At 46.2% G+C, this 24930-nt stretch overlaps 2 protein-coding genes across 19 annotated transcripts in view; one reads left to right on the top strand and one right to left on the bottom strand.

Moving 5' to 3' along the window:
• The first annotated feature begins 176 nt into the window (after positions 1-176).
• NME3 (NME/NM23 nucleoside diphosphate kinase 3) lies at positions 177-6647 on the top strand. The gene is made up of 5 exons (XM_035130800.3): positions 177-261; positions 1333-1463; positions 3073-3174; positions 3690-3802; positions 5106-6647. Exons 1-5 carry the CDS (start codon positions 219-221, stop codon positions 5221-5223), a joined length of 507 nt encoding a protein of 168 aa, XP_034986691.1. The 5' UTR covers positions 177-218; the 3' UTR covers positions 5224-6647.
• Positions 6648-6873: 226 nt separating this feature from the next.
• Positions 6874-24930, bottom strand: part of MAPK8IP3 (mitogen-activated protein kinase 8 interacting protein 3) — a 71762-nt gene continuing 53705 nt past the window's right edge. For all 18 annotated transcript variants that reach the window (XM_088656537.1, XM_035130803.3, XM_088656541.1 and 15 more), the window contains 12 exons: positions 23682-23867; positions 22337-22523; positions 20984-21106; positions 20042-20122; positions 19005-19072; positions 17905-18053; positions 17146-17317; positions 16897-17010; positions 15309-15347; positions 13316-13498; positions 12757-12900; positions 6874-11804 (listed from right to left, as the gene is read on the bottom strand). In XM_088656537.1, the coding sequence (XP_088512663.1) occupies positions 11683-11804; positions 12757-12900; positions 13316-13498; positions 15309-15347; positions 16897-17010; positions 17146-17317; positions 17905-18053; positions 19005-19072; positions 20042-20122; positions 20984-21106; positions 22337-22523; positions 23682-23867 (1568 nt within the window). In that variant the 3' untranslated portion in view covers positions 6874-11682. The remainder of the gene's footprint in view (positions 11805-12756; positions 12901-13315; positions 13499-15308; positions 15348-16896; positions 17011-17145; positions 17318-17904; positions 18054-19004; positions 19073-20041; positions 20123-20983; positions 21107-22336; positions 22524-23681; positions 23868-24930) is intronic.

Here is a 24930-nt window from a genome sequence, read left to right as displayed (position 1 = left end):
AAGGGACTTCCTTCCAGGTAAGTGTGTTCAGGATAGGAGCCTTAGAAAAGATCGGAATCTCCCATCTCTTCTGCTGCTGGGGCTGCTTCCCCTTGAATAGACTCCCCCTCTCGTCATCAGCGTGCGCGCTCCCGATCCTCTCTGCCGGCCGGCGCGCGCGTGCGCCCCAGTTCTTCCCTTCACTCTATGGGTCTTTTCTTGCTGCTGCTGCTAACGCCATGATCTTCCTGCTGGCCCTGTTTGCCAGCATCTTCCAAACAGGTGAGCGTTGCTGAGATCTGGGAGTGCCCCACTTTGCAGACTGAGATCGGGGGGTGCCTCACCATCCCTTCCCTTTCTCTGTAGCTGGGTCATGCTGAATAAGCCCTACAGGGATTGCATGTCTGCTTCTTTTTCCACCGAGAAGCAACGTCCCGTGCCTGCCCTCCACCCCGCCCACCCCCCAATTGGCTAAGTAAACCTTCGCCAGCCTGGTGCCTTCCAGATAAAAACACACAAACATAAAAAGAGCCCTATTAGATCACGCCAAACGGGTGGGGGCCCATCTCTTGTTCTCACAGTGGCCAACTAGATGCCTGTGGAGAGTGCTTTTTCCAGGGGGTAAAGGTAAAGGGACTCCTGACCATTAGGTCCAGTCGTGACCGACTCTGGGGTTGCGGCGCTCATCTCGCGTTATTGGCCGAGGGAGCCGGCATATAGCTTCCAGGTCATGTGGCCAGCATGACAAAGCCTCTTCTGGCAAACCAGAGCAGCACACGGGAAACACCGTTTACCTTCCCGCTGTAGCGGTTCCTATTTGTCTACTTGCACTTTGACGTGCTTTCAAACTGCTAGGTTGGCAGGAGCATGGACTGAGCAACGGGAGCTCACCCCGTCGCGGAGATTTGAACCGCCAACCTTCTGATCAGCAAGCCCTAGGCTCTGTGGTTTAACCCACAGCGCCACCCGCATCCCTTTCCCCGCGTTCCAGGGGGTACTCAAGGGTAATAATAATAAGAACAATATATTATTATTATTTATACCCTGCCCAACTGGCTGGGTTTCCCTAGCCACTCTGGGCGGCTCCCAACAGAATATGAAAAACACAATAAAGCTCTTTTTTGTTGTTAAAAAGTGTGGCACTTACTGTAGGAACTTCATGGCAAGTACCAGCACCTATTATTCTAGAGGGGGGAAAGCATTGCCTGTGGGAAACCAGCAAGCAGGACCTGAGTGCAATAGTATACACTTGTGATTTCCAGAAATCCTGCCCCTCCTAAGCTGTGCAGCATGTATTGCATGTCCCCCTTAAATATATGCACATTAAATCTCTCTCTTCCCCTTATTTTCCAGCATTCACCGGTGTAAATGAACGCACCTTCCTGGCCATTAAGCCAGATGGGGTACAACGGCATCTGGTTGGAGAGATCATCCGACGCTTTGAGAAGAAGGGCTTCAAACTGGTGGCGATGAAGCTCATGCAGGTCAGGATACTTGGCTGAGTACCTAAGCCCTTTGTCGAGAGATGGATGGGGAACCTTTATGACCCAGCGGACCACATCTTCATCTTCTTGCCACCTCCACCTCCATTCTGTGAGCTAAGTTAGGGTTACCCACCTGTCAGTCATCGGACGCCAGGTGATTGACAAGTGGGTTGCCCCACCCATCTGTCAAAGGTGGCTCATGGTGGGGGAGAGACAACAACCAAGCGGGATTGAATTCCCTGTACACCAGGTGTCCAATCCTGCTTTCTATAGGCATTGGGTAAGGAAGCAGCTGATTCAGCTACAGCTCTACCTGCCACAGACCTTGCTTCACATAGGATGCCAGAGGAAATGACTGTGTTTTGGGGGAAATTGGCATATAGGTCAAATGGGGGGTGCCTGGTGGGCCAAATTTAGCCTGCAGACCAGAGACCTGGAGGTTGAAGGCTACACACCAGGGCAGTTTGATCGCACCCAGTGTTGTATATTATCTTTGCATGCCATCATTCTATTTTTGTGTTGGGGGTTATTCTCTCTATTTGGCTGGTTTATTCATTGAAATTATAAACTGCCTTTCTACCACAGCACCCAAGGCAGTTTACAAACTTAAAGGACCACAAAATAACATTTAAAGTTGATCGGGGTGGGTGGGTGGGGGGTGGAGAAAGGACAATCCAGCTGGAACAGAACCTGTTGTTGCCTCTGCCTTCTTCCCTAGTTAAAACCGATTAAATTAGGTTGGCTTATTTGTATTGCCTTATTGAACATTGTATGTAAGTATTTTCTGGATCCATTGACATCATTGTTATTTTAAATTGTTCTTAATGTTGCATGGTTCTATTTTTTGGTTTGTTTGCTGGGTTGTGAGATGCTTGGGGCACAATTCTGTGGGAAAGTGGTGTATAAATTTATAAGCTAATGGTGGTGATAATAATGATGCTGACTCAACTGTTAATTTCCTGATCTTTGATCAGGCATCCCCAAACTTCGGCCCTCCAGATGTTTTGGACTACAATTCCCATCTTCCCTGACTACTGGTCCTGTTAGCTAGGGATCATGGGAGTTGTAGGCCAAAACATCTGGAGGGCCGCAGTTTGGGGATGTCTGTCTTTGATTATTATCATAACCCTAGGAGATTTTACTCCCACCCTTCAAGCAAGTTCCCAGGGCAGTTTACACACACAAAATAAAAGACTGAAAACAGTCAAAACATACTAAAAATCAGCAAAATTGTTTAAAGAACTACACAACATTGATTGAGTCTGTGGCATGTGTGATCATGTGTTCATCCTGGAAGACCTGCTTCCTGCCTTATAGGCCTTTTCCCACTTAGCCCGGGAGGGTGGGGCCCTGACAAACTACCAACTACCAAAGCTGGAGTATTGTTTAGGGATTTGGGGTGTGTGTTTGTTGGGGTTGTGGATGTTGATTTTTTGTATCTTTATTTTGGATCCTATGATTTATGTGGAAATTGTTCAAATTGTGCACTTTTTGAAGTTTGGTTTATTGTTTATGATTACTTTTGCTATGTTTGTATTTTGAAATTTTTAAATATGATTTTAACTTTGGGAAGGCAGCATACAAGTAAATTGATTGATTGATTGATTAGGCTTCTGAAGACTTGTTGAAGGAGCATTACATTGCCCTCCGTGAGCGTCCTTTCTATAACCGCCTGGTGAAATACATGAGCTCTGGACCTGTTGTGGCCATGGTGAGTGAAATAACTATGTGAGGATCTTGAGATGCTCCTATCTCCTAATGTGTCTATATTTTCTAACAATACCCAAGTGTGGAAGAGCAGCCTTGTTGGCTCGTTCTGACATTTTACCCTCCAAGATCTCAGACAGCAGATTTGCTTAAGTTCCCTCCAGATTTGGGAGAACACTTGTGTGTGTGTGTGTTTGGAGAACCTTGTAAGAAATATTGTCTCTTTGAGAAGAGAGGGAGGCTCATCACTTCCCTCTTCCCCAGGACTCCTAATGTTTTCTCAAGTGGTTTGGCAGAACAAGGCCATTGGCACTGAGAAGGTTGCCTTTTCCATTGGTTTTCAGTAAGTGGGTCACGGTTTGATCTAAGGCAGGTGACGCCAGCAACAGCATGACCACCGTCCAAACAGGCAGCAACAAGTGAAGAAAGGGCTCCCCAAATGTGCAATAGGACTAAAGGTGTGTCTCGGGTCACCCAAAGGTCGAATGCTAGTGGGGTTTTTTCTTCCTTTCACCCCAGGTTTGGCAGGGACTGGAAGTGGTGAAGACGGCGCGCGTCATGATTGGCGAAACTAACCCAGCGGATTCCAAGCCTGGGACTATCCGAGGTGACTTCTGCATTGAAGTTGGCAAGTGAGTGAAAACCTCATTTACTTTTTGGGCATTCTCTCTTCTGACCGTTTTGTGTGACTCCGGCAATGCAATTCTGGTCCACCACAGCAAGGAATGGGGGCTCAGCTTGGTGCCGTTTTCTGCCTGAGATGCTCTAAAACGGCATTCCTGTAAACAGAGTGGAAACTGAATCAGAGGTTGATTTTTTTGAAAAAATCAAATCGGGAAGGCCTGCTTTTTGTTTTGTTATCGTTCACACATGCTGTGTGTCCAGCAAAGATAATCAAAATCCTGTTTAGTACAAATGTTTCAGATAGGACTGTGCACTAGATCTAGCCAAATTCCAAATCAAATCAGGCTGATTTGGGTGGACATGGGCTTACTGTGACATGTGGATGCAGCCAATGTGGATTATGGGTTTGTAAGTAAGAAGGAAGCATTTTTGTGTGAAAATGGGCCAATATTAAGCTGTCTCCCAGTAATGGTAGAAATGACCTCCAGCTTCATAGATCTGAGAGGCAAGTGGAGTATTTTTGCTTCTTCCAGGGTTTATTATTCACGTGTCCCTGCCTGCCAATACAGATGTTAACACAGTCCTTCCCGTCTGTGAGCAAACAGCCTCCCTCAGTAAAATGGACCTTTTATAAGGGAAAGAAAGAGGGCTGGGAAAATGGGGCAGGAGGGAGGCAGCAGCAGGAGGTGGGAAACAAACAGATCTTGCATAGAATGGGAAAATAAGAAAAGACTCTGATGAATAATTGCATAAGGTTATAAAAATCGAAATGAAATGCTCATTTTTAAAAATTTTCTATCATTTTTCATCCCTTTCCCCCTACCCTATTTGTGCCCAAATCCACACCATACATTGTGGGAGCTGTAGTTTGTCAAGGGTGCTGATAGTTCTTTGGAGAGCCCTATTCCTCTCTGAGCTACAATTCCCAAAGTTTCCTTTGAAGAGGGATTTATTATTAGACCTCTCTGAGAACTGTAGCTCTGTGCGGGGAATCGGGGGTCTCCTCTCAGCACCATGAACAGTTTCCCAGCAGTCTTTGGGAGAAAGCAATAACGGCTTAAAGTGGAACCACAGCACTTTAAATGTATGGTGTGAATGTGACCAGTCATATCATTTGTCCTATCTGGCCTATCAGCAGCTCTCCAGGATTTGGCAGGAGCTTTTTCTGAACCTGGGACCTTTGCATATGAAGCCCTAAGTTGAAACCTAGCTCATTGTACTCATATATGCTCAACTGCACAAGAACTTTGTTAACTATGGCACAATGCACCCAGCTGCACCGTGGGATATACTTGTTCCTTTTCCCTACAGGAATGTGATTCACGGGAGCGATTCGGTGGAGAGCGCCCAGCGAGAGATCTTGCTCTGGTTCCGCACAGATGAACTGGCCTGTTGGGAAGACAGCGCAGATCACTGGATTTATGAGTAAGGCAGAGCAGTTGAAGCCTGCCCCCCTCCCTGCTGCTGTCACTCAGGCACTGCACAAACCCGTCCATTCCCTTTCAGCTTATCTGGGATTTCCCTGGGTAGCTTTCTTCTTTTGTTGAGTTGGGAGGGGAAGAGAAAGGGCGAGAGTATTTTAGATCTGAACAAACACATTGTGTCAGTTTAACAGCTAGTAATTTAATTCCCTTTCTCCCTGCCTCCCCAGCCCCCAATTATAGCCCTTTGGGGGCGATATTAACAAAATCTGCACTATTAAACCAATATGGAAAAGCAAACACCAAGGGGATTCCAGTTCTCTTTTCTTACTTTTAGAATGTATTTTCAAAGGGCTTCATTAATGGTTTTCCTGCTGCTTCCCAATCCAAGCCTGCAAAGACTACCCCACTTGGTTAGGTCACAGTTTTACTAGCTACAGGGCACAGACCCCACTTTGCAATCCTAGTCAGCGGATTGCCTGGGCTTGGATACTGCTATTTGCAGCATCTTTGGGGTTGCAAAGCACCATGTCTCGCTGGCCACAGAGTTTTATTTCAAACCACACAGGCGAAAACAGGCCACCCAACACAATTGCAACATCAGGTGGCTGGCCGGCCCTCCTTTCCCAACTTGGCCCATGGGAAGGGTGGAGGAAACACAGATCCAGCCTGCCCCTGGTCTTTCTAAAAGGAAACATCAAATAAGACAGAAACAAGGGGAGCTGTTCTGTTTCGGTTTACTTAAGCAGCAGCAAATACAAAGAATTGTTCCCAGCTAGCAATATCCCGAGCTTCAGCAACAGGGCTTATACGGCTGCTGTTATGTCCTGCTCTCTCTCTCCAGTGAATGCAATTTCTTTTTAGGCAATGACTAGAAATACAGAATTCACTGCTCGTATCTCATACCCATCCTGCTTCCTCCAATAGTCCAGGGTGACTGCTTTTAGTGCATGTTTTATCTTAGTGATGGGAAATATTCAGGTCTCCAGATGTTGGTGCCTCCATCACCTCTGACTGTTGGCTATGCTGTCTGGGGCTGATGGGAGTTGGAGTACAAAAACATCTGGAGGATCACTGCCCACCTGTGTGTTTGTTTGTTTTTTTAAAAAAAATCTTATTCACAGCTGACAACTAATGTTCAGTAGGAACAGAATGCTAGGCTTTGGGAGCGGAAGCTGGCTTTTGAGGAGGCCTCTGATAGACTGTTTATAGAAGTGGAAATAGCCAAATCCCACCTGGCTGGAGAAGTATTGTTATACTAGGCTATCATGGTTCCTGTGTTTTCCTCTGAGAGCTTTCATCCCACTGCAAGTTATTGTTCTTCCACATATTTTCCAAAAGGAGATTGTTTACATCTATAAATATGTACAGGGCTACTTTTTAAATACTGGTTGCGTTTTGCTTTTGTAAAATAAATTTTGGGAAAAGGCAATCGTTTTTATTATGTGTCCGTCAGGGTGGTGTATCTTGGAAAAGGGTGTGGATGGCTGGCTGGGAGTCCAGAACAAGGGCACTTCACACTTGCACCATATTGTTGCAGGTGACAACCCTCGCCCCATCACTCGGGTGTGCACCATCGAAAGATGCAAGAAACTTCATGCCAGCAGCTCCTTAAAAATACCACCTCTAGTGTGTGTTTATCAATGCTCTCGAACCTGTGATGTTAACACGGTTTTTTTTTATTACATACAGAACAGATATGGTCATCTTTTGGATAGCGTATAAGGGACAAAGCATAGGGAGAGTGGGGTTGTTTTTTTTTTCATACAGCAGTCTCTTTACATCTTTAGACCAAAACAGCAGTTGACAGGCCTTAAGACACTTTTTTAAAAAAATCCTTTTATAACATACAAGTTAACTTTACATACATCACAGTGGAGATGTGGCGGGGAGGTGTCTGTAAGTCAAATCAGCTTTTATCTTGTCGGCACGTAGCTATCAGGAGTCAACAGCCAGCACTGTGAGGCTTTCTCCCCATAGCTATGCCTCTCCCCCCCCCCCCGCGTCCCCCCCCCACCTTGAACATGTGCTTCTTTTCAAGGAAAACATAACTTCAAACTGTGAAAGGTTCTTTGGGCATATATTTGTAGGCAGGGGAGGCAAAAGGAGCAGTATCCTGACTAATAAATGCTGGAAACAGAGAACTGTGGGGGGCTTTGCAGTTGTATCTGTGTTGTTTTTTTAAAAAATAACACCATACCTTGGTTCAGTTCTGAATGAGGAAGTAATCCTGCTCTCGGGTCTTTTGGCAACAGGTAGATCAGTTTTAAAAACCATGGCACCCTGTCAGACTCCACATGCTCACCCTCTTAAGCTGCAGTGGTGCTGTAGGGATAGGGCTTTGGGGGCAGAAGTTATAGGACCCAGACCCAACTCAGCATAATGAGCAGGCGCTCCCCCTCCCCAAATACAGCTTGCTTCAAAAACGCGGATAAGTAAGCAATACATGTTACATCTAAAGGTTTGGCGGGTTGGGAGACAGTTAAGGCCTAAAACCACCTAACTGCACCATTGCTAAGTAGTGCCTAAGCCAAAGCTGCCCACCTCACCGGTCCTCACTTTTTAAAAACTGACTTTCCTTTCTCTCTCCTCCCAGGCTCTGCTGTTGTCAGGTTGCTCACGTTAGTTTCCTCCCAGCCCTTCCGAAAGTTGTTTCGCCCCCAGACAGACTAAACAAAGTAAGAACATAGGAAGCATAAGAATAGTCAGGCGAGTAGTCCATCTAGCTTAGTATTGTCTACACTGACAGGCAGCTTTCCCCAACTCTACCTGGAGACATCAGGGCTTTTATTTATAACCCGGGACCTTTTGCATGTAAGGCAGATATTCTACCTGTGAGCTACAGGCCCTATGTCGCCTTCCCAGCTCCCCTCTCCCCCACTTCAGAGCAAGCGGTACAAGATCTGCTTCATTCTCTCCTTAATTGGGACAAGCACAGGAGGGTTAGCTGCTTTATGTCTTTTGCCCTCTAATGAACAGAGATTCAACTCCACCTGGACTGTGGCCATCTTTCTGAGCAGAGCACTGGGGTAGCAGTGGGGCAGGCATGGTGGTGGTGAATGTGACAGGATAGATTAGTGGTATTACTTGCAAACCTGCCCCAGGAGAACAGCAAATCTTGGCTGACGGCACTGGTGTTTCGAGTGGAATAATGAAAGGGGGTCTGAACACTCTGCTCTGCTCTCTCCTGCACAGTATTATTTCATCAGTAGTCTAGAAAACAGCTAGGGTAAGCTGGTATTGGGCAACAAAACCCTTTCCTTAGGAGCAATATCAGGAGGCGGTCTGGCTCCTTGTTTACTGAAAAGCCAACCCCACAACGTCCTTGTGACATGGAAAATAACAAGTGTCAGCTGCACTCAGTGAAATTGTTGATATCTCCCTAGTGTGTCACTTCCAGGTAGGTCTGGTAAGGTAAGGCCTAAGACCAAGAGTGGCCTGAAATCTGGAAACTTAATGGACAGAATAAAAATAAGGGAACCTAGGAAGCGGCTTTTACAGCAGCTGAGACTTTCCATTTTGCCCAGTACCATGTAGACTGACTGGCAGTGACTGCCCAGTCTCTTATGAAGAGGTCTTTCCCACCACCCGTTCTCTTCTTGATCCATTTTTTAAAAACTGGAGATGGCAGGGACTGAATCTTCTTCCTGCAAAGCAGATGTCCTGCTCCTGATATCTGTTCCCCTTGCCTTTGCTACCTACCCTTTAAGCCTCGCTCTCTTTCTCATCATGAATAAAGCCCCCGTTTGATCTCAAGCCTTGCTGCAGCTACTTAACCACATTTTGTGCTCTTTCAAATCAAACTACGCCAATGACTTCACCAGCCTCCTAGATTTCCTCTCTCCTGCTCTCGGCGAAAAATTATGGGTCAAAGATCAACAACGTCGACTTGCAAGTCGCAACGTCCACCCCCCACCCCACCAGCTTTACCACTTAACGTCTCTTTCTTGTTTTTTCTACATCTTGGTTTGTTGTGCGGAACCCACAGACCTTTTCAGCCTTTGCCATACAGCATTTCTTTCCTCTCTGTGTACAGTCTGTTGCTCTGGGTGGCTTTGAGTAAGCAAGTGACATAAAACCACACATAGAGTGGGGGTCCCAGGCACAGGTCCAGCTTGTGGCCAGGTGTTAAGGAATGGAGCTGTAAGGCATTCGATATGTGTGCCATGGTGCTTGTGTGCTTGCAGTACCCAAGCCACTACTGGGCACACAAGAAAGTGGGTTTAAGTCACAGCATGGTACAGTTGACTGGATTGGGGCAAGTGTTCCCACAATGACTGGACTTTCTCTTTAGTCTATGTTTTCTCAGACCTCATTCAGGCATGTTGGAGAAAGAAAACATTGCCCACAGAGGCAGGCAGGGGAGGCCTGAGATGCAAAAAGGAAAAAAAGAGAGAAAAGCCTGCAATAATCTCCCTCTGCTACAAAGCACACAAAGAAAGGGGCATGTGGACAGTCCCAAACTTTGACTCTACCAAGAACTGCTAGGATGTTGGTCCCTCTCTGTCTTTCTGTCTCTCTAAGAAAGACCCACCTCCCTCTCTGAAAAACCTTGGTCTCCCCTGGCTTCAAAGAAAATTAAAATGTGAAAGGTTCTGTGAGATTTAAATAAGACGTTAAGAGCACTTAACATTTCTGGGCTTCTTCCTGCTGCTTCCTCCCACAGCCTTTAAAGTTAATTAGCCTCTGAACAGCCTATGGCAGAAACCGCCTTATATCCCAGAGGACCAGCTGTTTACAACTTCATCTCAAGTAGCAATCCACTCCCAGTCACTGATGCCGAGCCACAATGCATGAAACGGGGCTCACTGGCTGGGATGGCACTGCCACTGCATGTGGCAGGGAGAGAAGGGGAGCAACAGGTGGGGTGTGTGTTATGAGTGTGGCACACCTGCCACCAACCTGGTGAGCAGCCAGCAGAGTGGCAGCGCCCCAACTCGCAGGCCACAGCTGTGGGTGTTGCTTTCTCAGCATCCTCTCCCAACAAGACCATCTCTGCTTCCTCTCTTGCTGCATCTGTAAGCCGCTTAACGAAGGACCAATGTCGTCTTCTCAGCTCGCTTCCCCATTTCTTCATTTCCACTCTTCCCCAGCCCACCCTCCTCAAGCACATACCTCTCCACTGAATGCCTTGCTCCATCTCCCCCAAGTCCAAGTGTGCTTTCATTGGTTTCAATATATGTCATGGAGAGGGAGGGGGCCTAGTCTCCATCTGGACCTCTTTCTTTCCTGAATTGCCTGCAAGATACATTTGAATACCTCTGAGAGCCATATCCAACACCCAAGTCTCCATTGGGGCCCTAGTGGAACAGCACCAGGCAAGGGAGCACAAAGCACACCTTGGTGGCCTTTCAACAGCAGAGGACTTCCCAGTTCTTTCGATTACTCTCCACATACCAGCTAAAAACATACATATTGCCTTCCTCTCCATCAGCACACCACCCACTGCTACAAAGAGCTGGAGATGCCCACCCCACCTTCAAGTCTACCAATTGTGCCTCTCACCTGAATTACTATATATGGTATTTGTTGGGCTTGAATCTTCCCCTTCCTCTAAGGAGTTCAGAGCTGGGCACACTGGGACTCTCAAAGAGCTCTCCCATAAATAGAACCACAGAAGTGTAAAGTTGGAAGGGACCATAACCTCCTGCAAAACCCCAACGTGGGGTTCAAACCCACGGCCCTGAGATTAAAAGTCTCATGCTCTACCGACTTGAGTTATGCTTTTAAGTGCCCAGGCCCAGATCTAAACAGCTTCAGCGGTGGAAGCCCATCTTGTGCCTGTGGTCCATCTCTGGGCACTGACATCCCGCTGTAGACTTCCACACCAAAGTGTTCCCAAAAGCATCCATACGCTCTTTTGGATTCCCAACCTCCCAGTTTATCCCAGGTAATCCCCTGTGAGCAGGTCCCATAGAGACACAGCAAAGGAGACAAGGTTGGAATGTTCACTTTGTTACGATGGGAGCCACCTCTCTCGTCCAGGTTTGCAGACCAGTGCATGCTGTCAGCGCTGCCTCCGTGGTGGCGAAGTGGGCAGGGGCGGGAGCCGGTAAAAAAGCTTAGTTCTTCCATGCAGGCAGATGAAGGAAGGAGGGAGGGGACCGTCTTGAAAACCTCATCCAAGCCAAGTCCGCTCTGCCTGTGCATCTCTCGTTGCCTCGCTTGGGGGGCGGGGCGGAGGGGCCTTCATTGCCATGATTCTCCCCCTTTGGACAGCTGGCAGTAACCCAGCTGTTTTGGAAAGCGTGCAGGCCCAAGATGAAAGCTGCAGGTTTGGAGGTTAGACGAGGGAGGGTGCCGCTATCCAGTGCAGGAGCTGTTGCGGTTGGTTTTCTGGGGCCTCGGTTTTCCAGCAGTAGGAGAAATGCAGGAGTTCTGGTATGTACATACTGGCATTCCGGGAGTTTGGGGGGATCAGAGGGGAGAGAGTTATAATTGGCAGAAAAAGAAAAGACAAGAGTAGCTCATTCGGGGGTGTAGGAAACTTGCCACACAATGATGTGGCTCCGTTCAGCCTTGGAGAGGATGGGCTTGACTTGGGTGGCTTCTCCTGCATTTTCCTCCGTCTCGTCATCTTCTCCATCTCCTGTGGAGAGAATTTGTACAATGAATGGAAGAGAAGAACACAGAAGTACCAAAGCTCCACTGAGCAGGCCTCCCAATCATTAGTAATATGTACCATTTACATAGCATTTTTAGATGCCTGAGAGTGCTTTGCATACGTTATTATAATCTTTACCCCAACTCTGTAGACCTAAGTTATTTCATCCAAGTTCTGCAAATGGATAGCTGAGGAGTGGGAATTCCTCTAGTTCCCCCGAATTGAAAGCTAGATTCAGGTTGCCCATGGTGTGTCTGCATTACATAGTCATACTGATTTTTAATTGTGGTTTTATTGGTTCTTTTTATTGTAGTACAATAAGATACGAGATAATTACAGAAGCAATTAAAAATACAATTAAGAAACACACCTTATTTAGCGCAGCATATTTCAATTGCTACAACAGGTATATTAAAAAAATCACTTAAGTGATCCACCAAGCCTCTCAGCAACTTCTAAGTGGTCTGTGCAGGCAGGGGAGTTGGGGAACTGCTGAGTCTGTGGCAGAGGAAAGGATGGAAGCAGGCTGTCCTGTGCCGTAACTCCCAAAGGGCCAAACAAGATACAGATGTTTGCCATGGTGTGGTTGCTTTTTATTTTAACAAATAGATGATGTGAGGGGGAAGTCTGACTCAGAGGGGAACTACGGCATGGAGAGAGGGGCCGTTCATCCCTTTGTCCCTGCTGAAATCCCAATCAAAATCAGGGCTCTTTGCACCTGCTACGGACAACGACGGCAGGAAAACTCAGCACCTCTAAACTACAGTTCCCAGGACACACTGGGGGGAAGCCATGACTGTTAAAGTGGTACATACAAATGCAATATGTAAGACACCCTGTAATCAGTAGAAAATTATTCTTTAGCTACCTCCACGCTAGCTTGCGCTTTACTCAGAGCTGCTCTGCACAACGAGGATATATATGTAAAAGAACTCACCAATCCGGAAGTCAATGTACCCTTCCCCACCACTGAGCACCAGGACGTTCTTGAGCTTCTGGCCCTCGGCCTCGATGGTGGCCGTGCTGGGGTTCTCGGAGGGGCTGTCTAGCACACTCCCGTTCAGTGTTGCCAGAACGTTACCTGAAAGTATCCAGAGCTTGTTCTGAGCAGCTGAGCTATACACCTGAGCTTTGGGCAGCCAAAAGGACGGAGGATAAGGCTATCAACACTACTATCATCCTGATGGATATGATCTATCTCCAATGTCACTGGCAGAATGGCCTCAAAAGTTACTGGTTGCATCAAGTCCTTTTGGGTTTCTCACTGGGGCATCTGGTTGACCCCAGTGAGAAGAGGATGCTGGGCTGGATAGCTATGCCTTTGACTTGATCCAGCAGGGCTATTCTTAAGATGTCCCGGAACATCATAGGAAAGGCCATTGCAGTGGAAAGAGCCTCGGAATTCTGCATAAGCTTTCGGGTTTCCCAATAACCACTCAGCATCATGATGCACTTACAGAATTGCATTCATGGAGTACTCTAGATAGTCTGCTTACCAGGCACAGAGACAAAGAATTTGACTGCGTCACGGTGACCATGGAAGCAGAGCTGGGCTTGAGCCATGGAGCAGTAAGGGATAAAACTGCTGGCAGACTTGTCATTGCTGTCGTCGCTGCCGTACACATGGATGATCCCGCCAGGCCGGTTCCCTTCTCCAGATGTTGGGGATGTCTTATTGGCTGAAGACAACATACATTTTTTTTAAAAAAAGCAAGCAATAAGAAGGAGGAAAAGATGTAAGGGCTGACTGCACCACACATGGTTAAACTGGTTTAATTATCCTACAAAGCGTTAGTGCCATGAATTCCTTCTCCTGTCCAACTGTCAGGGGGGAAAGTCCAGTAACGTCTGGTTTGGCAATCTGGTCTGTTCTTAGCAACTTTTAAAATGTCGCCTACCCTTGAAAAAAATATCATCTCATTTTAAGATTTCAGATCATAGCTTAAGTTAGTACATTTTAGATCTTACGGTGTTCTCCTGCAGAGTAAACATCTCCCCAGACTTGGGGTAATTAGCATAAAAAGTTTTACTTAGAGCCATATCCTGAGAGGGAGCCTACTGAGCACTGTGTGCTGATAAAGATGCTTCAGTTTCTCTCCTCTTTTGTATCTTGGATTAAGTTTTTCTAAAAGGATCAGACTTGGATATCCCTGATATTTTATATCACAACCCATTCTAATGTATTTTGTATGTTATGATATTCTACTTATATGGTTGTTGGTTTTATTTTGTTCAGTTCTATCAGGCCTAGGACCACATAATAAAGAATCTGTCTCTTCTCTCCCCAGAGAACCCTGGGAAGCATAGCTCCATGAATTGATACAAAGATTTCCAAAAGCATATTTAACACTTGTAAAGAGAAATGTGGCTGGTCTGGAAGTGGTTTCATTGCTTTCATTTTATTTTATTTTTTAAATGTCCCTTTTGTTCTGCTAGGGAGAGCTCCAAGAAGGTGGGGGGTGGGCAGAGGCAGAGCTAGCTGCTCTGGCACTTGGAGCAGTGCACATGCTGTGTACCTGGGGGTGGGGCTAGCATCCCAGGGAGATGGGGCGGCAATGTCAACCCCCCCCCAGGGATTACACCCAGGGCAGACCGCACCCACCACACCCCCTTCCTCTGTGAGTGGGGAGGGGAGCTATTCTGCAGGAGGTTTGTTGAACTGACCCAGAGTTACATTATGCATGGGTCTGTAAAAGCATGCTTAAATTGGCTGGTTGTGTTTTTTACAGTCCGGAAAGCATCTTGATGAGTTTTCCTGCTGAAATTATACCCTCCCCACCCCAGCTTTTTGCCACCCTAAGCCACAGTTCACTGCAAAAAGTACCTTTGGGTGCAAATCACATCCCGGAAGGGAGTGATTATAATCAGGAAACTGACACCCGATCTGGATTAGGAATATTTTTCCAGATTGGGGGCCCCATGTAAGCTTCTGCTTTGTTTTCAAAATAAAAGTGGCTAGATTAAGGATGCGCTTTCAAATATTTCAAATCATTTGACATGTTTGGAATGGGGGGAACCAAGGAGCGCTCAGCACTGTTTTGCCAGTGGCAGGAATGTCACTGTCCTCATATGCAATTTCCAATCTGTCTTCTGAAGTGGTACAAATGCTACTTGTGGGTTTTTGTTTTTGTTCTGTTTAAATGTATAGCTATGCTAATAATTCCTAGGCATATGACCACATTTCTGCTTCATCGCCTTCTTTCAACATGAGATAGAAACAGAAAGGAATTGGTTTAAAGGTTCTGAAACTTTAACATGCAAGGGGGGCCTTCAGAAGTGATGATCTACTCAACGTTCCTAACACGGATTCACAAGAATATTTCCACTCTTACATTTTTTTGGCGATTTCAAATGAAAATGAGATGAATGAATGAATGAATGAATAGGCAGAGGAAGAAAAGCGAGCGGATGGATTAAAGGATGGAGAAGTCAGTGGTTTAAATATAGGATGGCATCTGGAATCTAGACGGAAAGAGGTCTTGGACTTACCCCTGAGCCCAAGGAGCTGACCTCGGTGGAGGACTACAGCTAGGAGGAGGAAGCGAGGGAGAGCAGGAAGGGGAAAATAGGAACAGAAGCCACAAGTTGGGGAAGAGAAGAAAACAGCAATTATTGGAAGAAGCAGCAAAAGGAGCACATTGACATTTAGTGCTTTTGCAAAAATACATAAATTTCTTTTAATAAGAGGCACAGCATTACAGCCAAATAAAATAATAATAATAATAATAATAATAATAATAATAATAAAATATATTAAGAGACTTGATACTAAATGCTGTCTCAGCAACAGGTGCTTAGAAGTCAGAGAATTATCCACCCAGAGTACTGCTTTGCATCTCCATTTCGCACCACTAGGTGTCGCCTCTGGGGTGGGAAGCCACATGCAGTGACTGGGATCCATCCCTTGTTCTCCATGGATCCTCTGATGAACACATGCCCCCTAGAGGACAGGAGGGCACATTCCAGTGGACTCGCCAAATGATAGAAGACCAGAAAACTGGCATTAGGCACAAGAACCCTCATGATTTAAGAACAGAGGATGCTGCCTTAAACCAGTTCAGGCTACTTGTATGTCTAGTCCAGAACTATCTACTGTGATTGGGAAGAAGTTCTCTTCGAGTTTATTGCCTTGCCCCAAGTTCCTTCAAACAAATATCAGAACATGTCCTTCTCTGGTCTGAGGAAAAAACCAATGCATCTCTTTCGCAGATTTCAGAGAGTTTGTGTCCCATAGTTTGGGAACCTTCGTGCTCAGAGCTGTCTCTAGTTCTCTAAACCTATGACCAACCACATTATTTACACCACCTCATTCAGCTGCCACACCACTCTGGTGTCTCATGTCAAAAGTCCTTTGCAGAGGACTCCATTCTGAAAACACTGTGAGCTGCAGCATGTCACTGGAAAATACTGGGAAAATACAAAGGTCTCGGGAAGTCAGGTACAGAAAAATAGAAAGTCTACATTGCATTATGCATGTGGCATTGAAAATGTTTGCATCCAAATACTTTACAGAGGGAAAAGCAGTTGTGCGTTAAGACATTGGGGAGGTGGAATTAAGCACACTCCCACACTAGCCCTCCTTTCAAAATCATGCATTCCAAATCTGGGCTTGTATCCATCTAACATTCACCCAGAGTAGACCCATTGGGTGGTCTTCAACTAGGTTTTTCTCAGGGTAGACCCAATGAAATGAATGAACATGACTAAGTTAGGTCCAGTAATTCCAATGGGTTTACTCTGAGTAGGACTAATATTGGATGTAACACTTTTCATTTTTTAAAAAAGAATAACCAATGGGCTTTCTTTAGATGCATTTGCATGTAAGCTTAACATTTGCCTCTGTGATAAGCACAATCTGCAATGGATATTCGTTGCGCAAGCTTCACTGCAACGAGTTAAGAGCTGGATGAATGCAAGCTTTTATAAAAAAAAAGTCTGCTGGATTTGGGTCAGCTTGTGTGAAGGGCTGGAATCCACACACAGAAAATCCTCTTGCTAGGAGGGGGAAGCGGTTTGAGAAAATCACATACAGAGAAAAACACATACAGCAGAAGAAATTAAAATGGAGTCCACTTACTCTCCGTCAATGGGATGGAAATGACAACCCCGTTGCCTGTCCCTACCCACAGACGGTTGCCCGCAATGAGTAACGCTGTAATCCGCACAAATGAGAAACCCAGCTTTCCGGTGCCTGGATGAGAGGCACAAACAGAGTTAGTTAGGGTAGGGTAGGTCACTGAAAAGGCCGAGATCATATTCATTCATTCAAACAGCACTAGTCCCCACCCCTGCTCCGAAAGGCTGTCTCTCGTGCTGTTTTATTTACCTAACATTTTGCTGACATAGGGCTCAATGTCTACATCCTGGAGATGCTGATGGGTGTGAGCATGGTACAGCCTCAGCGTGGAATCCAGGCGGATGGAAACCCAAACACCGTCCCCAATCCAAGCCAACTGTCGGATCTGGCTCTCCCGGCGAGGGTGGGCATCAAAGGACTTCTGGAAAGGGCATGGAGAAAAAGGAAAATATTCTCAGGGTTTCCACAATGGTTGCCCTTTTACTTAATCACCAGGGTCGTTGTTCAGGAAATGACATTCAGGAAATAGCACCTCTTCTTAGGCTGAGGGTCCGGTGCCCTGACCCCAAAGCTCAGTTGGATCTGGTTGTTTACTATCTTTCCTCCTAACCTACATCACAGGATTGCCGCGAGGATAAAATAGGAAGGGAACCATGCCTGCTTCCTTCAGCTGGGGAGGGAAGCCTGTGGGGGTCAGAGAAGGTCTCTGCAGGTGTAAGGCAGCTACCACATTGGCAAATCCTGACTACCCAATTCCATTGGATGCCTCCTTCACCCCAAATGAGAGAATCTTAAAAACAAAAGATGGTGCCCTTAAATTGCAGTTTCCCCAGTAAAAATCTTGACCTTTTTGATTAAAACAGCCTCACATGAATTAGCCACCCAAAGCCTTCATTGATTAATGAGCCAATAAACACTTTCAATGCCAACAGTACTTTTAGTTAGAAAGCATTCCTAGGACCTAGATTCTCTGCCATGTTCCTTCATTCAGAGACACCCTCGCCATACCTCTATCTGCATCGTTTTGGGCTGGATGACGTGGATTTTGTTCTTGTAGCCGCACCACACTCGGTCATACACCACAGCCATGCAGCGAATAGAATGGTGTGTGTGACCCAGGTCCATGAGATGGTAATTGCTGAGGTCCCACTGACCATCTAGAGATAAACACACAGGAAAAAAGGAAGGAAGGAAGGAAGATGGGTAGAGAGGACTGGTTTGATTCTTAGTGGTCTTGATGCATCAGGTGTTTCTGGGATCTGTGGACCGCTGCCCCATGTGGTGAGCCACTGAACTGCAGGGAGCAGCTTCTTAGGGAAGTACTTTCAGACGCTGGGCAGACTCCGCCCACCACTGGACATTGGATGCTCTCGGACAGGAAGGAGTATAAGAGGGCTTCCTGCTTCAGTTCAAGTCTTGCTTGAGTTACAAGGGGAGGAAAAACAACCAAAGCAGGGGTGCTCTTGCTCTCCTCCACCCATGTGGGCTGAATTGGGGAGAAGCAAATCTAGAACGGTTTCATATTTGTACCTTGGAAAACTGGGATTTCCCAAGCTTCTGCAGCATGTAATAAAGTCTCTTTTGATCGCCAGGTTCTGTTAGTTAGGATATGCAGACGAAGTGTATCTGACGAAGTATCTGACGAAGTGTGCATGCACATGAAAGCTCATACCAAAATAAAAACTTAGTTGGTCTTTAAGGTGCTACTGAAGGATTTTTTTTGATATGCAGATAAGTTAGGGTCAAACTATATGTGAGGTTTTGAAACAGAGGTTGGCCGGCCATCTGTTAGGGATTCTTTAGCCGTGATTCCTGCATCCTTCTGACTCTGCAATTCTATGATTCTATGGAAGTTTGCTCTGGATAGGTACGGTAGCTGGATCAGAACTGTGGCATGCAGGAGGAAGGGCTTTAACACTTTGACCCCGTGTGGTTCCAACTGAAATTCTATCCCCCCCACCCAAACAACCCCCCTCTACTACTTGAACCAGGTGGAAGGAAAACTTGTCCCTTTGAATCCCACCAGTCCTGATTTCCCAAATCTGACTGCAAGGCGTTTCCCCAGCTTTACAGCAAAATTGTATCATTTCCCACAATGTTGGACCTACCTTCTCCTCGATGGAATATGGCTAGGGTTCCATCAGCCAGGGCCACGAGAACACGTCCTTTTACGTGCCTGGATGTAATGGGATTGGGGGGGAAGGATTAGTTTCAAAGCAAGGCAGTGACATGTAGTAACACTGTGAAGGAACATGAACAGTAACTGTGAGTTCCATAATATTGTATGGTCACACCATGCAAGCACAGGAAACAGGTGATGAATTAAAAATCTTGATGATCTAAGCTCTTCCTTTTTTCTTTTTTTTAAAGCAAAGTTTCTAGCCCCTTTGGGTCATTGGCAAGGCCTTTTGAACTGTCAGAAGATTGTGCTGTTTGCAGGTTGGGGGGCTGAGCAGGATTTCTGCTGGTTCTGGTTGCTTCAGGGAGATGGGTGGTATGACTCTTCAGCCCTTGGTTTACATAATTTAAATATTTTGGGAATCTTGATGGAGAATGAAGTTCCATGGTACAATTCCTGCATTGCAGGCGGTTGGACTAGATGACCCTCAGAGTGCCTTCCAACTCCAAAATTCTATGATGATGTCTAAAGCAAATATGGAATATGGAACATGGGAAATTGCTTTCTACCAGGGTCAGATGATTTGCCTATTTATCCTAGTAGCGTCCCCTCTCACTGGCAGGGTCTCAGGAAGAGATATTTCACATCAACTGATTCCCTTTTAACAGGAAGGAACTGAGCCAGAGATCTTCTGCATAAGAAGTGTGCACTCTACAACTGACCTGCGGTCCTTTCCCCTACATATAGAAAGCTGCTTTCCTGTATCGTCTGTCCAGCTGAGTGCTATCAGCTTTGAACTAGGGATGGCTCTCCAAGGTGTTAGGTAGAGGGATTTTCCCATAACCCACCACCCCCAGGCACTTTTTAAAGCAAGAGATGCCAAGGACTAAATCTAGACCTTCCTGTGCTCTTCTACAGCGATACAGTCCCTTTCCTGACCAGACAAGCAAGTTTTCTAAAAGGTGTGAATATCCATAGTTAGTTAGGTATCAATTCATAGACACCAAGTTCAGCATCTCTACTTACACCAGGCTCAGCACTGAATCCTTCAGTTTGATTGAGTGTAGACATTTCTTCCAGTTTGAGACTGCTGAGTGCACGTACAACCTGGGGGGGAAAGGTAACTTAGTTAGGCAGTATGGTCCCCGAGCCCCACACCAAACTGGGCCAGAAAGGAGGGCGCAGGAAGCTGCCTTATACTGTGTCAGACTCATTGGTCCATCTAGCCCAGTGTTGTCTACACTGACTGGCAGCAGCTATCCACAATTTCAGACGGGATTTCCCCAGTCCTACCTAGAGATGCCGGGAATGGAGCCTGACTGAGCTGACCAATCAGCTGACCAATCTTCTTCTACCAGGCCCTGTGAAACCTCTGCTTCAAAGCTTGTCTCTCAGTTCTGGGCGGTGTGCTTCACTGCTTGGACTGTGCAATGTCACACTTCCTCCATCAGACCTCCCTGCCTGCCTTGAATTAGGCTGCCAGCCCACCCGATCTGGTTGTTGCTATTGGAAGTCAACCTCCACTTGCCTGGGACTAAACTACTTATATCTGGGGGCCCTGGACTGACAGCCAGCTTTGTACCCCAGGACCCAAACATCCGATTTGTTTGCAGAATGGCCTCTCTGCCCCATACTGGACCCTGACAGTAAGTCACATTACTGGCAGATTCCCCTGCAAGTTCTAATATGGGGTTGGGGGGGACACCTAATTTCTTCCAGATGTTGGACTGAGACTCCCATCAACCCCCCCCCGCCCCACACTGGCTAGCTCTGATGGGAGTTGGAATATATCAACATCTAGACTGACACAGGTCCTCCCACTCTGCGCTAAGAAGTGCTTTCATCTGGGGGGAGTTTGATTTTGCTCTGAACCCAATTATTCCATCATTCTGCCTTGCACTATGCTGCTTTCAATGCTCCTTGCTTGGAGACTGGAGACCTATGTTATCAATGGGTTGTCAGACATACCAGCCATTCTGTGCTCCCAGCCACATGGTAGGGGCAGCGCTTGTGGTAGTGCCAGCTGCATTTCCATTTGCCTCTTGCTCCTGGGCTGCTGTGCTTGACTCCATCTTTGGCTGCCCGTTCTCACTGTGAAGGGGGGGGGAACACACAACAGGTTGGGGCTAGGCAATAAACTGAAAAATACTACTTTTGCTTTGCTAGAGGCAAGTTTGTTAACCGATTCTTAACATGGTTCTGCCTTAAATGTTTGCACTCCATTTTGTGTCATTTTCATTCGGTTTGTTGGTTTGCCTCGGAGGCTATGTGGAAAATGGTTTTTAAAATGTTGGCAGCCAAGAAGTGTGGTGGAGTCTCCTTCTTTGGAGGTCTTTAAGCAAAGGCTTGACAGCCATATGTCAAGAATGCTTTGATGGTGTTTCCTGCTTGGCAGGGGGTTGGACTGGATGGCCCTTGTGGTCTCTTCCAACTCTATGATTCTATGATCCACCTGTCACGAGAGACAATGGAGTGAGAGCATCTCTGGAGCATAGGTGCCAACTCCCAGATTGAAAAATCCGGGATCGGCACCGGAAGTCTCACTGCCGCCATTTTGGAACTGGGCAGAGCAGCACCGGAAGTTGCTTCTACGCATGCTCTGCCCAGTTCCAAAATGGCTGCGGCGCCAGAAATCGCTTCTACACATGTCTAGAGACTCCAAACATGCGCAGAAGGAGCATCCCTGGGCCGGTAAGAATCCAGGGGATTTACGGGGGTTTTTTTAAATCCGGGCTGCCAGCGGGAAACGGCTGGAAAAACAGGGGTTTCCCGGGGAATACGGGAGACTCGGCAGGTAAAGTCAGACCGCTGGAGAACCATAGCTGCTGCTGTGGCTGCAGAGACTAATATCTCGTAACTACTGCCTCCCGCGTTGTTTTTGCTGCATTAGCAGCACTGAAGTGATTTCTCCAGGCCCCTCTCTTGGACTGTCAATAGAACTGATAGGAATGCAAGAAGAGCCTTGTTGGGACAGGCCCAAGGCCCACCTCGTCCAGGATCCTATTCTCATAATGGGCTTATGGGAAGCCTGCAAGCAGCACCTGGATACAACAGCATTTCCCCCTTGTGCAACTCCCAGCAACTGGTCTTAAGAGGCATCCTGCCTCAGACACTAGAGGTAGAACATAGCCTTTGTGACTAATAGCCTTACCCCACATGAATACGTCTAATTCCCTTTTAAAGCCGCCCAGGTTGGTGGCCATTGCTATTTACTGGGAGCAGTGAATTCTTTAATTAAATACTTTCTTTTGTCTGTCCTGAATTAATAGGCCGCCTCATTCAAGACAAGGAAGAGCGGGCTCGAAGAAGCATTCCCCCTACCTGTTTTGCCTCACAGGCACTTGAACTGGGGTTGGGTCTGTAAACACATGTTCCGTAAGGGGGCCTGGGCGGACTTGGGCTGGCTCCATTTCGTGTACCCCATTCTCTGGCACCTCTGTAGCTTCTGTCGCCTCCTCGGTGGACTGGGACTGGTTGATCTTGCCGTTGCTCACGGCAGGCACCTCACCTGAAGGCAGGAAAGCAGAAGGGAAAAGGCAAGAGATGGGATACAGAGAAAGCAGGTTATGTTCATCAGATGAACAGCCAGCTGCAGTATCAGCTGACTGCTTGTTGGGCTTCCATGGGAAACCCCCCAAAAGACCCTATATCCATGCCCTTCTCTTCCTTCCCACGTATAGTTGCAACCACAGTTGTTTTTATTAAGGACAGGGTGTCACATCACACTTTAATTTCCCTGCTGAATACAACCCAGTAGTCCCTCGTTGGGGCATTGGGTAGGTGTATCCTGAGGCTTCACCCCTCACTATGAAGCCTGCTAGCACCTTCTCCCTACTTGGATTTGGCTTGGCTGGAACAGATGTCATACCTTCTTTACTCCATCGTCCCTTTCCTTCCACCACAAATATAAGGACCTCTGCTGCCTCATCATAAACAGCTTTAAAAGTCATGGCTTCCCCCCCCCCCTATGGAATCCTGGGAGCTGTAGTTTGTTACGGGTGCAGGGAATTGTAGCTCTGTGCGGGAACAACTCTCAGCATCCTTAACAAACTACAGGCCCCAGGATTATTTGGGGAAAGCCATGACGGTTAAAGTGGTATAAGAATGCTTTCAATGTGGTGTGGATGTGGCCAACATGCTGTGAAGGAGCGTATTTCTGAATAAAACTATGATAATTTCTACATAGGGGGTTTTCCAGAAGGAAAAGATGATTTATTGTCATTTCGCAGCTGAATTTGAATAACCTGCCTTTTTAGCAGCATTCACAAGAAATCTTATTCAAAGCAGCGATGTTTACTCAGAAGTCAATCTTTTAATAGTAATGGTGGCAACATGTTTTAAGATTTCAGTCAAACTCAAGCTTTATACACACACACACACATCTGTCAGCTCCTCCCCTTCTTTTGTCTTTCCCATCATTCTATTCTCCTTTCCCCCAACTTTTCCCCTTCCTCCGTCCTTCCCATTATTTACACTGGGAAGGACATTTGTGGACATCATGATCATCATGATTTCATCATGTGTTCGGTCATTTGACTGCTCTGTGTTTGCCCCATATAGCTGAATTTGAAGCCTCTTCGTTGAAACCTGTAAAATGGGTGCATTTAAAGAAGAAAGGCTGAAGCGACCCTTCACTGACATACTCATATGGTGACCTGAGACATACTCTGTCCTTTATCCAACACTGGAGTGTCTCCGCGGGAGGAGCAGTTGCTGCTGGGCACATTGCACCGGGTCGCACAGCCCACCAGGGTGATGCCTGCCAAGACACCATCGGTTTCAGAGGACTCTTCGGGATTGATGTCCCCTTCCAGAAAGATTTCTCCAGGAGGATAGTCAGTGTCACAGGCCGCTGCAAAGAAGGGAAAAGAAAGCCTCCTGGGTCAGTGTATACAATGTCTGTGCCCAACAGCCTTATGCCAGGCCAAGTTGTGCCCAAGTTCCAATAATGCTCCTTCCTCCTGCTAAAATTATACTTCTACCTACTAAATATCTTCCTTTCCCATTTAGTGAAGATTTTTAATCTCAGGCTGCTATCTGCATTGGACTTGAATTTTATTTATTTATTGTTACATTGCTTCATTGTGTTTTAATGTGAAACAATCAGGCAATGAAATTAAATGAATGAATGTAGTATATTCCAAAGCAATACTAAAATCATAGACTGCTATTTATACATTGACATTTATAAGGGATGTGGGGTGGGATTTTGCCCCACTACAATACATTTCTGCGAAACTGTTAAGAAACACATTGTTTCATAAAATGAATCCTATTATCAGCCCTGTTCCACAGCAACTATTTGTATTTTTAAAAACGTACATGTTAAATGCAAACACACACCTAATGTCATGTCTAGCTTGGCCTTTACCCTGACAGCCGCAAGTATTGCTAGCATTTGTTTTCTATTATGGTTGTTGTTTTAAGGAGGTTTGGCTTTTTGTGGGGGAGAAGAGGCTCTGTGTAGGCGTGTGCATGTCCGCATTTGCGCATGGGAGGAGTAGGCCAAATTCGTCAGTTTTGTTTTCTTTCATTCTAACTTTTCCAAGCTTAAGTTCACATTTCTGCAGTATTTTTTTTAAGGTGCATTTCTTTAATGTACTCATAAAATTAAGCAACATTTCAGTGCAATTTTCTCCTAATATACATTCTGCTTGCACTTTTGACTGATAGTCATACTCTTTGCAAAACATGTGCTTTGTATGTTATCTTCATTAATTTTTATGCACCCTTTCCTTTAATATACAATTTTTTAAACACATTTTTTCAGGAGAGAACTCCATAACAAAATTCAGAGCAGCTTATATTTGAAAGGAAAGCTATGTTTCTGTTTCTTTTCTTCAGGATAGGCTATGTTTTGATCCGCATACTGTTTCAGAAAGTGTGAATTAGATAGGTTCACATTAAAACCCTTA

This window comes from Zootoca vivipara, chromosome 13, assembly GCF_965207765.1.
Source record: "Zootoca vivipara chromosome 13, rZooViv2.hap1.1, whole genome shotgun sequence".
Taxonomy (NCBI): Eukaryota; Metazoa; Chordata; class Lepidosauria; order Squamata; family Lacertidae; genus Zootoca; species Zootoca vivipara.
Note: the sequence above shows the minus strand (reverse complement) of the source record. Positions and strands in the feature narration are given on the sequence as shown.

Coding starts and splice junctions, on each gene's coding strand:
- NME3 (XM_035130800.3), top strand. CDS start 219: ATGATCTTCCTGCTGGCCCTGTTTGCCAGCATCTTCCAAACAG. Junction 262..1,332: donor TGCCAGCATCTTCCAAACAG/GTGAGCGTTGCT, acceptor CTTATTTTCCAG/CATTCACCGGTGTAAATGAA. Junction 3,803..5,105: donor TTCTGCATTGAAGTTGGCAA/GTGAGTGAAAAC, acceptor TTTTCCCTACAG/GAATGTGATTCACGGGAGCG.